General features: G+C 53.9%; 1 protein-coding gene across 1 annotated transcript in view; it reads left to right on the top strand.

Annotated features, from left to right (window-relative positions):
• LOC118373243 (potassium/sodium hyperpolarization-activated cyclic nucleotide-gated channel 1-like) overlaps nucleotides 1-12,357 on the top strand; it is an 83,777-nt gene that overhangs the window by 52,412 nt on the left and 19,008 nt on the right. The window contains exons 2-3 of the mRNA XM_052509773.1: nucleotides 7,971-8,177; nucleotides 8,561-8,783. Of these exons, the coding sequence (XP_052365733.1) occupies nucleotides 7,971-8,177; nucleotides 8,561-8,783 (430 nt within the window). The remainder of the gene's footprint in view (nucleotides 1-7,970; nucleotides 8,178-8,560; nucleotides 8,784-12,357) is intronic.

The raw sequence follows: 12,357 nt of genomic DNA, 5'->3' as shown, positions 1-12,357 counted from the left end.
GAGCAGTAGTGTGTAGGGGGGTTAGAAAGTGGTGTCTTCTGCCAGACGAGCGCAGTAGTGTGTAGGGGGTTAGATAGTGGTGTCTTATGCCAGACTAGTGGAGTAGTGTGTAGGGGGTTAGATAGAGGTGTCTTCTGCCAGACTAGCGCAGTAGTGTGTAGGGGGGTTAGATAGTGGTGTCTTCTGCCAAACGAGCGCAGTAGGATGTAGGGGGTTAGATAGTGGTTTCTTCTGCCAGACTAGAGGAGTAGTGTGTAGGGGGTTAGATAGTGGTGTCTTCTGCCAGACTAGCGGAGTAGTGTGTAGGGGGTTAGATAGTGGTGTCTTCTGCCAGACTAGAGGAGTAGTGTGTAGGGGGTGAGATAGTGGTGTCTTCTGCCAGACTAGAGGAGCAGTGTGTAGGGGGTTAGATGGTGGTGTCTTCTGCCAGACGAGCGCAGTAGTGTGTAGGGGGTTAGATAGTGGTGTCTTATGCCAGACTAGTGGAGTAGTGTGTAGGGGGTGAGATAGTGGTGTCTTCTGCCAGACTAGAGGAGTAGTGTGTAGGGGGTTAGATAGTGGTGTCTTCTGCCAGACTAGAGGAGCAGTGGGTAGGGGGGTTAGATAGTGGTGTCTTCTGCCAGACTAGAGGAGTAGTGTGTAGGGGGTTAGATAGTGGTGTCTTCTGCCAGACTAGAGGAGTAGTGTGTAGGGGGGTTAGATAGTGGTGTCTTCTGCCAGACTAGAGGAGTAGTGTGTAGGGGGTTAGATAGTGGTGTCTTCTGCCAGACTAGTGGAGCAGTGTGTAGGGGGGTTAGATAGTGGTGTCTTCTGCCAGACTAGCAGAGTAGTGTGTAGAGGTTTAGATAGTGGTGTCTTCTGCCAGACTAGAGGAGTAGTGTGTAGGGGGTGAGACAGTGGTGTCTTCTGCCAGCCTAGAGGAGTAGTGTGTAGGGGGTGAGATAGTGGTGTCTTCTGCCAGACTAGCGGAAGAGTGTGTAGGGGGGTTAGATAGTGGTGTCTTCTGCCAGACTAGAGGAGTAGTGTGTAGGGGGTTAGATAGTGGTGTCTTCTGCCAGACTAGAGGAGTAGTGTGTAGGGGGTTAGATAGTGGTGTCTTCTGCCAGACTAGAGGAGCAGTGTGTAGGGGGTTAGATAGTGGTGTCTTCTGCCAGACTAGAGGAGTAGTGTGTCGGGGGGTTAGATAGTGGTGTCTTCTGCCAGACTAGCGGAGTAGTGTGTAGAGGGTTAGATAGTGGTGTCTTCTGCCAGACTAGAGGAGTAGTGTGTAGGGGGTTAGATAGTGGTGTATTCTGCCAGACTAGAGGAGCAGTGTGTAGGGGGTTAGATAGTGGTGTCTTCTGCCAGACTAGCGGAGTAGTGTGTAGGGGGTGAGATAGTGGTGTCTTCTGCCAGACTAGAGGAGCAGTGTGTAGGGGTTAGGTGGTGTCTTCTGCCAGACGAGCGCAGTAATGTGTAGGGGGTTAGATAGTGGTGTCTTCTGCCAGACTAGCGCAGTAGTGTGTAGGGGGTTAGAAAGTGGTGTCTTCTGCCAGACGAGCGCAGTAGTGTGTAGGGGTTAGATGTGGTGTCTTCTGCCAGGGGTTAGGGGTTAGATAGTGGTGTATTCTGCCAGACTAGAGGAGCAGTGTGTAGGGGGTGATAGTGGTGTCTTCTGCCAGGGGCAGTAATGTGTAGGGGTTAGATAGTGGTGTCTTCTGCCAGACTAGCGCAGTAGTGTGTAGGGGGGTTAGAAAGTGGTGTCTTCTGCCAGACGAGCGCAGTAGTGTGTAGGGGGTTAGATAGTGGTGTATTCTGCCAGACTAGAGGAGCAGTGTGTAGGGGGTGAGATAGTGGTGTCTTCTGCCAGACTAGAGGAGTAGTGTGTAGGGGTTAGATGGTGGTGTCTTCTGCCAGACGGCGCAGTAGTGTGTAGGGGTTAGATGGTGGTGTCTTCTGCCAGACTAGCGCAGTAGTGTGTAGGGGGTTAGATAGTGGTGTCTTCTGCCAGACTAGACTAGTGGAGTAGTGTGTAGGGGGTTAGATAGTGGTGTCTTCTGCCAGACTAGTGGAGTAGTGTGTAGGGGTGAGATAGTGGTGTCTTCTGCCAGACTAGAGGAGTAGTGTGTAGGGGTTAGATAGTGGTGTCTTCTGCCAGACGAGCGCAGTAGTGTGTAGGGGTTAGATAGTGGTGTCTTCTGCCAGACGTGTGTAGGGGGTTAGATAGTGGTGTCTTCTGCCAGACTAGAGGAGCAGTGTGTAGGGGTTAGATAGTGGTGTCTTCTGCCAGACTAGAGGAAGTAGTGTGTAGGGGGTTAGATAGTGGTGTCTTCTGCCAGACTAGGGGGGTTAGATAGTGTAGACTAGGGGTTAGATAGTGGTGTCTTCTGCCAGACTAGAGGAGTAGTGTGTAGATAGTGGTGTAGACTAGTGGTGTCTTCTGCCAGACTAGAGGAGTAGTGTGTAGGGGTTAGATAGTGGTGTCTTCTGCCAGACTAGAGGAGTAGTGTGTAGGGGGTTAGATAGTGGTGTCTTCTGCCAGACTAGTAGGATGTAGGGGGTTAGTGTGTAGGAGGTTAGGGGTTAGATAGTGGTGTCTTCTGCCAGACTAGAGGAGTAGTGTGTAGGGGTTAGATAGTGGTGTCTTCTGCCAGACTAGAGGAGCAGTGTGTAGGGGGTTAGATAGTGGTGTCTTCTGCCAGACTAGAGGAGCAGTGTGTAGGGGTTAGATAGTGGTGTCTTCTGCCAGACTAGAGGAGTAGTGTGTAGGGGTTAGATAGTGGTGTCTTCTGCCAGACTAGCGGAGTAGTGTGTAGGGGTTAGATAGTGGTGTCTTCTGCCAGACTAGAGGAGTAGTGTGTAGGGGTTAGATAGTGGTGTCTTCTGCCAGGGGAGCAGTGTTAGATAGTGGTGTCTTCTGCCAGACTAGAGGAGTAGTGTGTAGGGGTTAGATAGTGGTGTCTTCTGCCAGACTAGAGGAGTAGTGTGTAGGGGGGGTTAGATAGTGGTGTCTTCTGCCAGACTAGAGGATAGTGTGTGGGGTTAGATAGTGGTGTCTTCTGCCAGACTAGGGGTGTGTAGGGGTTAGATAGTGGTGTCTTCTGCCAGACTAGAGGAGCAGTAGTGTGGGGGGGTTAGAATAGTGGTGTCTTCTGCCAGACTAGCGCAGTAGTGTGTAGGGGGTTAGATAGTGGTGTCTTCTGCCAGACTAGCGCAGTGTGAGTAGTGTGTAGGGGTTAGATAGTGGTGTCTTCTGCCAGACTAGAGGAGCAGTGTGTAGGGTGGTGTCTTCTGCCAGACGAGCGCAGTAATGTGTAGTGGTGGTGTCTTCTGCCAGACTAGCGGAGTAGTGTGGGGGGTTAGAAAGGGGTTTCTGCCAGATAGTGGTGTCTTCTGCCAGACTAGAGGAGCAGTGTGTAGGGGGTGAGATAGTGGTGTCTTCTGCCAGACTAGAGGAGTAGTGTGTAGGGGGTTAGATGGTGGTGTCTTCTGCCAGACGAGCGCAGTAGTGTGTAGGGGGTTAGATGGTGGTGTCTTCTGCCAGACTAGCGCAGTAGTGTGTAGGGGGGTTAGATAGTGGTGTCTTCTGCCAGACGAGCGCAGTAGTGTGTAGGGGGTTAGATAGTGGTGTCTTCTGCCAGACTAGTGGAGTAGTGTGTAGGGGGTTAGATAGTGGTGTCTTCTGCCAGACTAGTGGAGTAGTGTGTAGGGGGTGAGATAGTGGTGTCTTCTGCCAGACTAGAGGAGTAGTGTGTAGGGGGTTAGATAGTGGTGTCTTCTGCCAGACGAGCGCAGTAGTGTGTAGGGGGTTAGATAGTGGTGTCTTCTGCCAGACGAGCGCAGTAGTGTGTAGGGGGGTTAGATAGTGGTGTCTTCTGCCAGACTAGAGGAGCAGTGTGTAGGGGGTTAGATAGTGGTGTCTTCTGCCAGACTAGAGGAGTAGTGTGTTGGGGGGTTAGATAGTGGTGTCTTCTGCCAGACTAGAGGAGCAGTGTGTAGGGGGGTTAGATAGTGGTGTCTTCTGCCAGACTAGTGGAGTCGTGTGTAGGGGGTGAGATAGTGGTGTCTTCTGCCAGACTAGAGGAGTAGTGTGTAGGGGGTGAGATAGTGGTGTCTTCTGCCAGACTAGAGGAGTAGTGTGTAGGGGGTTAGATAGTGGTGTCTTATGCCAGACTAGTGGAGTAGTGTGTAGGGGGTTAGATAGAGGTGTCTTCTGCCAGACTAGTAGGATGTAGGGGTTAGATAGTGGTTTCTTCTGCCAGACTAGAGAGTAGTGGGGGTTAGATCTTCTGCCAGACTAGCGGAGTAGTGTGTAGGGGTTAGATAGTGGTGTCTTCTGCCAGACTAGAGGAGTAGTGTGTAGGGGGTGAGATAGTGGTGTCTTCTGCCAGACTAGAGGAGCAGTGTGTAGGGGGTTAGATGGTGGTGTCTTCTGCCAGACTAGCGCAGTAGTGTGTAGGGGGTTAGATAGTGGTGTCTTCTGCCAGACTAGTGGAGTAGTGTGTAGGGGGTGAGATAGTGGTGTCTTCTGCCAGACTAGAGGAGTAGTGTGTAGGGGTTAGATAGTGGTGTCTTCTGCCAGACTAGAGGAGCAGTGGGTAGGGGTTAGATAGTGGTGTCTTCTGCCAGACTAGAGGAGTAGTGTGTAGGGGTTAGATAGTGGTGTCTTCTGCCAGACTAGAGGAGTAGTGTGTAGGGGGTTAGATAGTGGTGTCTTCTGCCAGACTAGAGGAGTAGTGTGTAGGGGGTTAGATAGTGGTGTCTTCTGCCAGACTAGAGGAGCAGTGTGTAGGGGGTTAGATAGTGGTGTCTTCTGCCAGACTAGAGGAGTAGTGTGTAGGGGGTTAGATAGTGGTGTCTTCTGCCAGACTAGAGGAGTAGTGTGTAGGGGGTGAGACAGTGGTGTCTTCTGCCAGACTAGAGGAGTAGTGTGTAGGGGGTGAGATAGTGGTGTCTTCTGCCAGACTAGCGGAAGAGTGTGTAGGGGGGTTAGATAGTGGTGTCTTCTGCCAGACTAGAGGAGTAGTGTGTAGGGGTTAGATAGTGGTGTCTTCTGCCAGACTAGAGGAGTAGTGTGTAGGGGTTAGATAGTGGTGTCTTCTGCCAGACTAGACTAGGAGCAGTGTGTAGGGGTTAGATAGTGGTGTCTTCTGCCAGACTAGAGAGGTTAGTAGTGGTGTCTTCTGCCAGACTAGGGGTAGTGTGTAGGGGGTGAGACAGTGGTGTCTTCTGCCAGACTAGAGGAGTAGTGTGTAGGGGGTGAGATAGTGGTGTCTTCTGCCAGACTAGCGGAAGAGTGTGTAGGGGGTTAGATAGTGGTGTCTTCTGCCAGACTAGAGGAGTAGTGTGTAGGGGGTTAGATAGTGGTGTCTTCTGCCAGACTAGAGGAGTAGTGTGTAGGGGTTAGATAGTGGTGTCTTCTGCCAGACTAGAGGAGCAGTGTGTAGGGGTTAGATAGTGGTGTCTTCTGCCAGACTAGGAGTAGTGTGTAGGGGTGAGACAGTGGTGTCTTCTGCCAGTGTGTAGGGGGGGGTGAGATAGTGGTGTCTTCTGCCAGACTAGAGGAGACTAGTGTGTAGGGGGTTAGATAGTGGTGTCTTCTGCCAGACTAGAGGAGTAGTGTGTAGGGGTTAGATAGTGGTGTCTTCTGCCAGACTAGAGGAGCAGTGTGTAGGGGGTTAGATAGTGGTGTCTTCTGCCAGACTAGCGGAGTAGTGTGTAGGGGTGAGATAGTGGTGTCTTCTGCCAGACTAGAGGAGCAGTGTGTAGGGGTTAGATAGTGGTGTCTTCTGCCAGACGCGCAGTAATGTGTAGGGGTTAGATAGTGGTGTCTTCTGCCAGACTAGCGCAGTAGTGTGTAGGGGGGTTAGATAGTGGTGTCTTCTGCCAGACGAGCGCAGTAGTGTGTAGGGGGTTAGATAGTGGTGTCTTCTGCCAGACTAGTGGAGTAGTGTGTAGGGGGGTGAGATAGTGGTGTCTTCTGCCAGACTAGAGGAGTAGTGTGTAGGGGGGTGAGATAGTGGTGTCTTCTGCCAGACTAGTGGAGTAGTGTGTAGGGGGGTGAGATAGTGGTGTCTTCTGCCAGACTAGTGGAGTAGTGTGTAGGGGGTGAGGTAGTGGTGTCTTCGCCAGACTAGAGGAGTAGTGTGTAGGGGGTGAGATAGTGGTGTCTTCTGCCAGACTAGTGGAGTAGTGTGTAGGGGGTGAGGTAGTGGTGTCTTCTGCCAGACTAGAGGAGTAGTGTGTAGGGGGGTGAGATAGTGGTGTCTTCTGCCAGACGAGCGCAGTAGTGTGTAGGGGGTTAGATAGTGGTGTCTTCTGCCAGACTAGCGGAGCAGTGTGCAGGGGGTTAGATAGTGGTGTCTTCTGCCAGACTAGAGGAGTAGTGTGTAGGGGGTGAGATAGTGGTGTCTTCTGCCAGACTAGAGGAGCAGTGTGTAGGGGGTTAGATAGTGGTGTCTTCTGCCAGACTAGTGGAGTAGTGTGTCGGGGGGTTAGATAGTGGTGTCTTCTGCCAGACTAGAGGAGCAGTGTGTAGGGGGTTAGATAGTGGTGTCTTCTGCCAGACTAGAGGAGTAGCGTGTAGGGGGGTTAGATAGTGGTGTCTTCTGCCAGACTAGTGGAGTAGTGTGTAGGGGGGTTAGATAGTGGTGTCTTCTGCCAGACTTGAGGAGTAGTGTGTAGGGGGGTTAGATAGTGGTGTCTTCTGCCAGACTAGAGGAGCAGTGTGTTGGGGGGTTAGATAGTGGTGTCTTCTGCCAGACTAGAGGAGCAGTGTGTAGGGGGTTAGATAGTGGTGTCTTTTGCCAGACTAGAGGAGCAGTGTGTAGGGGGGTTAGATAGTGGTGTCTTCTGCCAGACTTGAGGAGTAGTGTGTAGGGGGTTAGATAGTGGTGTCTTCTGCCAGACTAGAGGAGCAGTGTGTTGGGGGGTTAGATAGTGGTGTCTTCTGCCAGACTAGAGGAGCAGTGTGTAGGGGGTTAGATAGTGGTGTCTTCTGCCAGACTAGAGGAGCAGTGTGTAGGGGGGTTAGATAGTGGTGTCTTCTGCCAGACTTGAGGAGTAGTGTGTAGGGGGTTAGATAGTGGTGTCTTCTGCCAGACTAGAGGAGCAGTGTGTTGGGGGGTTAGATAGTGGTGTCTTCTGCCAGACTAGAGGAGCAGTGTGTAGGGGGTTAGATAGTGGTGTCTTCTGCCAGACTAGAGGAGCAGTGTGTAGGGGGGTTAGATAGTGGTGTCTTCTGCCAGACTTGAGGAGTAGTGTGTAGGGGGGTTAGATAGTGGTGTCTTCTGCCAGACTAGAGGAGCAGTGTGTTGGGGGGTTAGATAGTGGTGTCTTCTGCCAGACTAGAGGAGCAGTGTGTAGGGGGTTAGATAGTGGTGTCTTCTGCCAGACTAGAGGAGCAGTGTGTAGGGGGGTTAGATAGTGGTGTCTTCTGCCAGACTTGAGGAGTAGTGTGTAGGGGGGTTAGATAGTGGTGTCTTCTGCCAGACTAGAGGAGCAGTGTGTTGGGGGGTTAGATAGTGGTGTCTTCTGCCAGACTAGAGGAGCAGTGTGTAGGGGGTTAGATAGTGGTGTCCTCTAGTGTGTGTGTTCGCCACAGTGTGATATGGAAGTGATGTTATTCATTTGTTCTCTTCTAACTCATATCTCTATATTCTAAAGTCAGGATGACGTCATTATCGCCCACAGCAGTTGTCCAGAGTGTTTCTCTAGTAATCATTTTATTCAATATCACGGTTATAAACCCACCGCTGGCTCTGGAACTAGACTGTCTGAGAGACGGGGTGTGTGTGAGAGTTGTCGTAGTTCAACTGGATCATTACATTAATGCTCCCAGAACTGGAGTCCCACAGAAAAGAGAAAGAGAAAGAGAGGAGTGTGATATCTGGTGAAAAATATAGTACAGGGAATGAGTTCAATTGGGATATGTCATTGGTATTGGTGATAGGGAACCCTTCTCTCTCCCCTTCCCTCCTCTCCTCTCCCAGGTTCTACTGGGATCTGATCATGTTGTGTTTGATGATGGGGAACCTGATCATCCTGCCAGTAGGAATCACCTTCTTTAAGGATGAGAACACTCCTCCCTGGATCATCTTCAACGTGGTCTCTGATACTCTCTTCCTGGTTGACCTGGTCCTCAACTTCAGGACTGGTATCGTCAAGGAGGACAGCACTGAGATACTGCTAGACCCCAAGTCAGTGTGTGTGTGTGTGTGTGTGTGTGTGTGTGTGTGTGTGTGTGTGTGTGTGTGTGTGTGTGTGTGTGTGTGTGTGTGTGTGTGTGTGTGTGTGTGTGTGTGTGTGTGTGTGTGTGTGTGTGTGTGTGTGTGTGTGTGTGTGTGACACAGAGCTGGAGGCAATGCTTCCCTGTGTGGTGTTCTTCCAGAATGTGAGTGAATGGAGTTGTTTGTTATTTCTTCTAAAGAACCATAACTACTGGGGCCATGGGAATCAATGTTGGTCTATGCTATGCTAAGCTAACTGTGAGACCATATAAATATAAACTGTTGTTCTATGCAGTGCTAAGCTAACTGTGAAACCATAGAAATGACTTTTATATTATGCTATGCTACCACAGGGCTATCCGTCAGCGCTACCTAAAGAGCTGGTTTGCGGTGGACTTTGTGTCGTCCATCCCTGTGGACTATATCTTCCTGATGGTGGACTTGGAGGCCCGGCTGGACTCAGAGGTTTACAGGACGGCCAGGGCCCTCCGCATCGTACGCTTCACCAAGATCCTCAGCCTGCTGCGCCTGCTGCGCCTGTCACGACTCATACGCTACATCCACCAGTGGGAGGAGGTGAGAGACCGGGAACACAGGGAGAGGAGGTAGAGAAAGAGGGGAGGGAGGGAAAGAGAGACTTACTGTCACGACTCATACGCTACATCCACCAGTGGGAGGAGGTGAGAGACCGGGAACACAGGGAGAGGAGGTAGGGAAAGAGGGGAGGGAGGGAAAGAGAGACTTACTGTCACGACTCATACGCTACATCCACCAGTGGGAGGAGGTGAGAGACCGGGAACACAGGGAGAGGAGGTAGAGAAAGAGGGGAGGGAGGGAAAGAGAGACTTACTGTCACGAGTCATACGCTACATCCACCAGTGGGAGGAGGTGAGAGACCGGGAACACAGGGAGAGGAGGTAGAGAAAGAGGGGAGGGAGGGAAAGAGAGACTTACTGTCACGACTCATACGCTACATCCACCAGTGGGAGGAGGTGATAGACCGGGAACACAGGGAGAGGAGGTAGAGAAAGAGGGGAGGGAGGGAAAGAGAGACTTACTGTCACGACTCATACGCTACATCCACCAGTGGGAGGAGGTGAGAGACCGGGAACACAGGGAGAGGAGGTAGAGAAAGAGGGGACGGAGGGAAAGAGAGACTTACTGTCACGACTCATACGCTACATCCACCAGTGGGAGGAGGTGAGAGACCGGGAACACAGGGAGAGGAGGTAGAGAAAGAGGGGAGGGAGGGAAAGAGAGACTTACTGTCACGACTCATACGCTACATCCACCAGTGGGAGGAGGTGAGAGACCGGGAACACAGGGAGAGGAGGTAGAGAAAGAGGGGAGGGAGGGAAAGAGAGACTTACTGTCACGACTCATACGCTACATCCACCAGTGGGAGGAGGTGAGAGACCGGGAACACAGGGAGAGGAGGTAGAGAAAGAGGGGAGGGAGGGAAAGAGAGACTTACTTCCACTGTCACAACTCACTGGCTACATCCTCCAGAGAGAAGGCTGAGGGCAGTCAGTGGAACATGCCAGAGGGGAGGGAGAGAGGGAGGTGTGAGGAGAGAGGCTGAGGGCAGTCAGTGGAACATGCCAGAGGGGAGGGAGAGAGGGAGGTGTGAGGAGAGAGGCTGAGGGCAGTCAGTGGAACATGCCAGAGGGGAGGGAGAGAGGGAGGTGTGAGGAGAGAGGCAGAGGGCAGTCAGTGGAACATGCCAGAGGGGAGGGAGAGAGGGAGGTGTGAGGAGAGAGGCAGAGGGCAGTCAGTGGAACATGCCAGAGGGGAGGGAGAGAGGGAGGTGTGAGGAGAGAGGCAGAGGGCAGTCAGTGGAACATGCCAGAGGGGAGGGAGAGAGGGAGGTGTGAGGAGAGAGGCAGAGGGCAGTCAGTGGAACATGCCAGAGGGGAGGGAGAGAGGGAGGTGTGAGGAGAGAGGCCGGAGGGCAGTCGGGGGAACATGCCAGAGGGGAGGGAGAGAGGGAGGTGTGAGGAGAGAGGCTGAGGGCAGTCAGTGGAACATGCCAGAGGGGAGGGAGAGAGGGAGGAGTGAGGAGAGAGGCAGAGGGCAGTCAGTGGAACATGCCAGAGGGGAGGGAGAGAGGGAGGAGAGAGGAGAGAGGCAGAGGGCAGTCAGTGGAACATGCCAGAGGGGAGGGAGAGAGGGAGGTGTGAGGAGAGAGGCTGAGGGCAGTCAGTGGAACATGCCAGAGGGGAGGGAGAGAGGGAGGTGTGAGGAGAGAGGCAGAGGGCAGTCAGTGGAACATGCCAGAGGGGAGGGAGAGAGGGAGGTGTGAGGAGAGAGGCAGAGGGCAGTCAGTGGAACATGCCAGAGGGGAGGGAGAGAGGAGGTGTGAGGAGAGAGGCAGAGGGCAGTCAGTGGAACATGCCAGAGGGGAGGGAGAGAGGGAGGTGTGAGGAGAGAGGCAGAGGGCAGTCAGTGGAACATGCCAGAGGGGAGGGAGAGAGGGAGGTGTGAGGAGAGAGGCAGAGGGCAGTCAGTGGAACATGCCAGAGGGGAGGGAGAGAGGGAGATGTGAGGAGAGAGGCTGAGGGCAGTCAGTGGAACATGACAGAGGGGGGGGAGAGAGGGAGGTGTGAGGAGAGAGGCAGAGGGCAGTCAGTGGAACATGCCAGAGGGGAGGGAGAGAGGGAGGTGTGAGGAGAGAGGCAGAGGGCAGTCAGTGGAACATGCCAGAGGGGAGGGAGAGAGGGAGGTGTGAGGAGAGAGGCAGAGGGCAGTCAGTGGAACATGCCAGAGGGGAGGGAGAGAGGGAGGTGTGAGGAGAGAGGCTGAGGGCAGTCAGTGGAACATGCCAGAGGGGAGGGAGAGAGGGAGGTGTGAGGAGAGAGGCTGAGGGCAGTCAGTGGAACATGCCAGAGGGGAGGGAGAGAGGGAGGTGTGAGGAGAGAGGCAGAGGGCAGTCAGTGGAACATGCCAGAGGGGAGGGAGAGGGGAGGTGTGAGGAGGAGGCAGAGGGCAGTCAGTGGAACATGCCAGAGGGGAGGGAGAGAGGGAGGTGTGAGGAGAGAGGCAGAGGGCAGTCAGTGGAACATGCCAGAGGGGAGGGAGAGAGGGAGGTGTGAGGAGAGAGGCAGAGGGCAGTCAGTGGAACATGCCAGAGGGGAGGGAGAGGGGAGGTGTGAGGAGAGAGGCTGAGGGCAGTCAGTGGAACATGCCAGAGGGGAGGGAGAGAGGGAGGTGTGAGGAGAGAGGCAGAGGGCAGTCAGTGGAACATGCCAGAGGGGAGGGAGAGAGGGAGGTGTGAGGAGAGAGGCTGAGGGCAGTCAGTGGAACATGCCAGAGGGGAGGGAGAGAGGGAGGTGTGAGGAGAGGGCTGAGGGCAGTCAGTGGAACATGCCAGAGGGGAGGGAGAGAGGGAGGTGTGAGGAGAGAGGCAGAGGGCAGTCAGTGGAACATGCCAGAGGGAGGGAGAGGGGAGGTGTGAGGAGAGGGCAGAGGGCAGTCAGTGGAACATGCCAGAGGGGAGGGAGAGCTGGTGTGAGGAGGAGGCAGAGGGCAGTCAGTGGAACATGCCAGAGGGGAGGGAGAGAGGGAGGTGTGAGGAGAGAGGCAGAGGGCAGTCAGTGGAACATGCCAGAGGGGAGGGAGAGAGGGAGGTGTGAGGAGAGAGGCAGAGGGCAGTCAGTGGAACATGCCAGAGGGGAGGGAGAGAGGGAGGTGTGAGGAGAGAGGCTGAGGGCAGTCAGTGGAACATGCCAGAGGGGAGGGAGAGAGGGAGGTGTGAGGAGAGGGCAGAGGGCAGTCAGTGGAACATGCCAGAGGGGAGGGAGAGGGAGGAGAGGGAGAGAGGCAGAGGGCAGTCAGTGGAACATGCCAGAGGGGAGGGAGAGAGGGAGGTGTGAGGAGAGAGGCTGAGGGCAGTCAGTGGAACATGCCAGAGGGGAGGGAGAGAGGGAGGTGTGAGGAGAGAGGCAGAGGGCAGTCAGTGGAACATGCCAGAGGGGAGGGAGAGAGGGAGGTGTGAGGAGAGAGGCAGAGGGCAGTCAGTGGAACATGCCAGAGGGGAGGGAGAGAGGGAGGTGTGAGGAGAGAGGCTGAGGGCAGTCAGTGGAACATGCCAGAGGGGAGGGAGAGAGGGAGGAGAGAGGCAGAGGGCAGTCAGTGGAACATGCCAGAGGGG

Source organism: Oncorhynchus keta, unplaced genomic scaffold (assembly GCF_023373465.1).
Source record: "Oncorhynchus keta strain PuntledgeMale-10-30-2019 unplaced genomic scaffold, Oket_V2 Un_contig_496_pilon_pilon, whole genome shotgun sequence".
NCBI lineage: Eukaryota > Metazoa > Chordata > Actinopteri > Salmoniformes > Salmonidae > Oncorhynchus > Oncorhynchus keta.
This window is presented reverse-complemented; position numbering and strand designations above follow the sequence as displayed.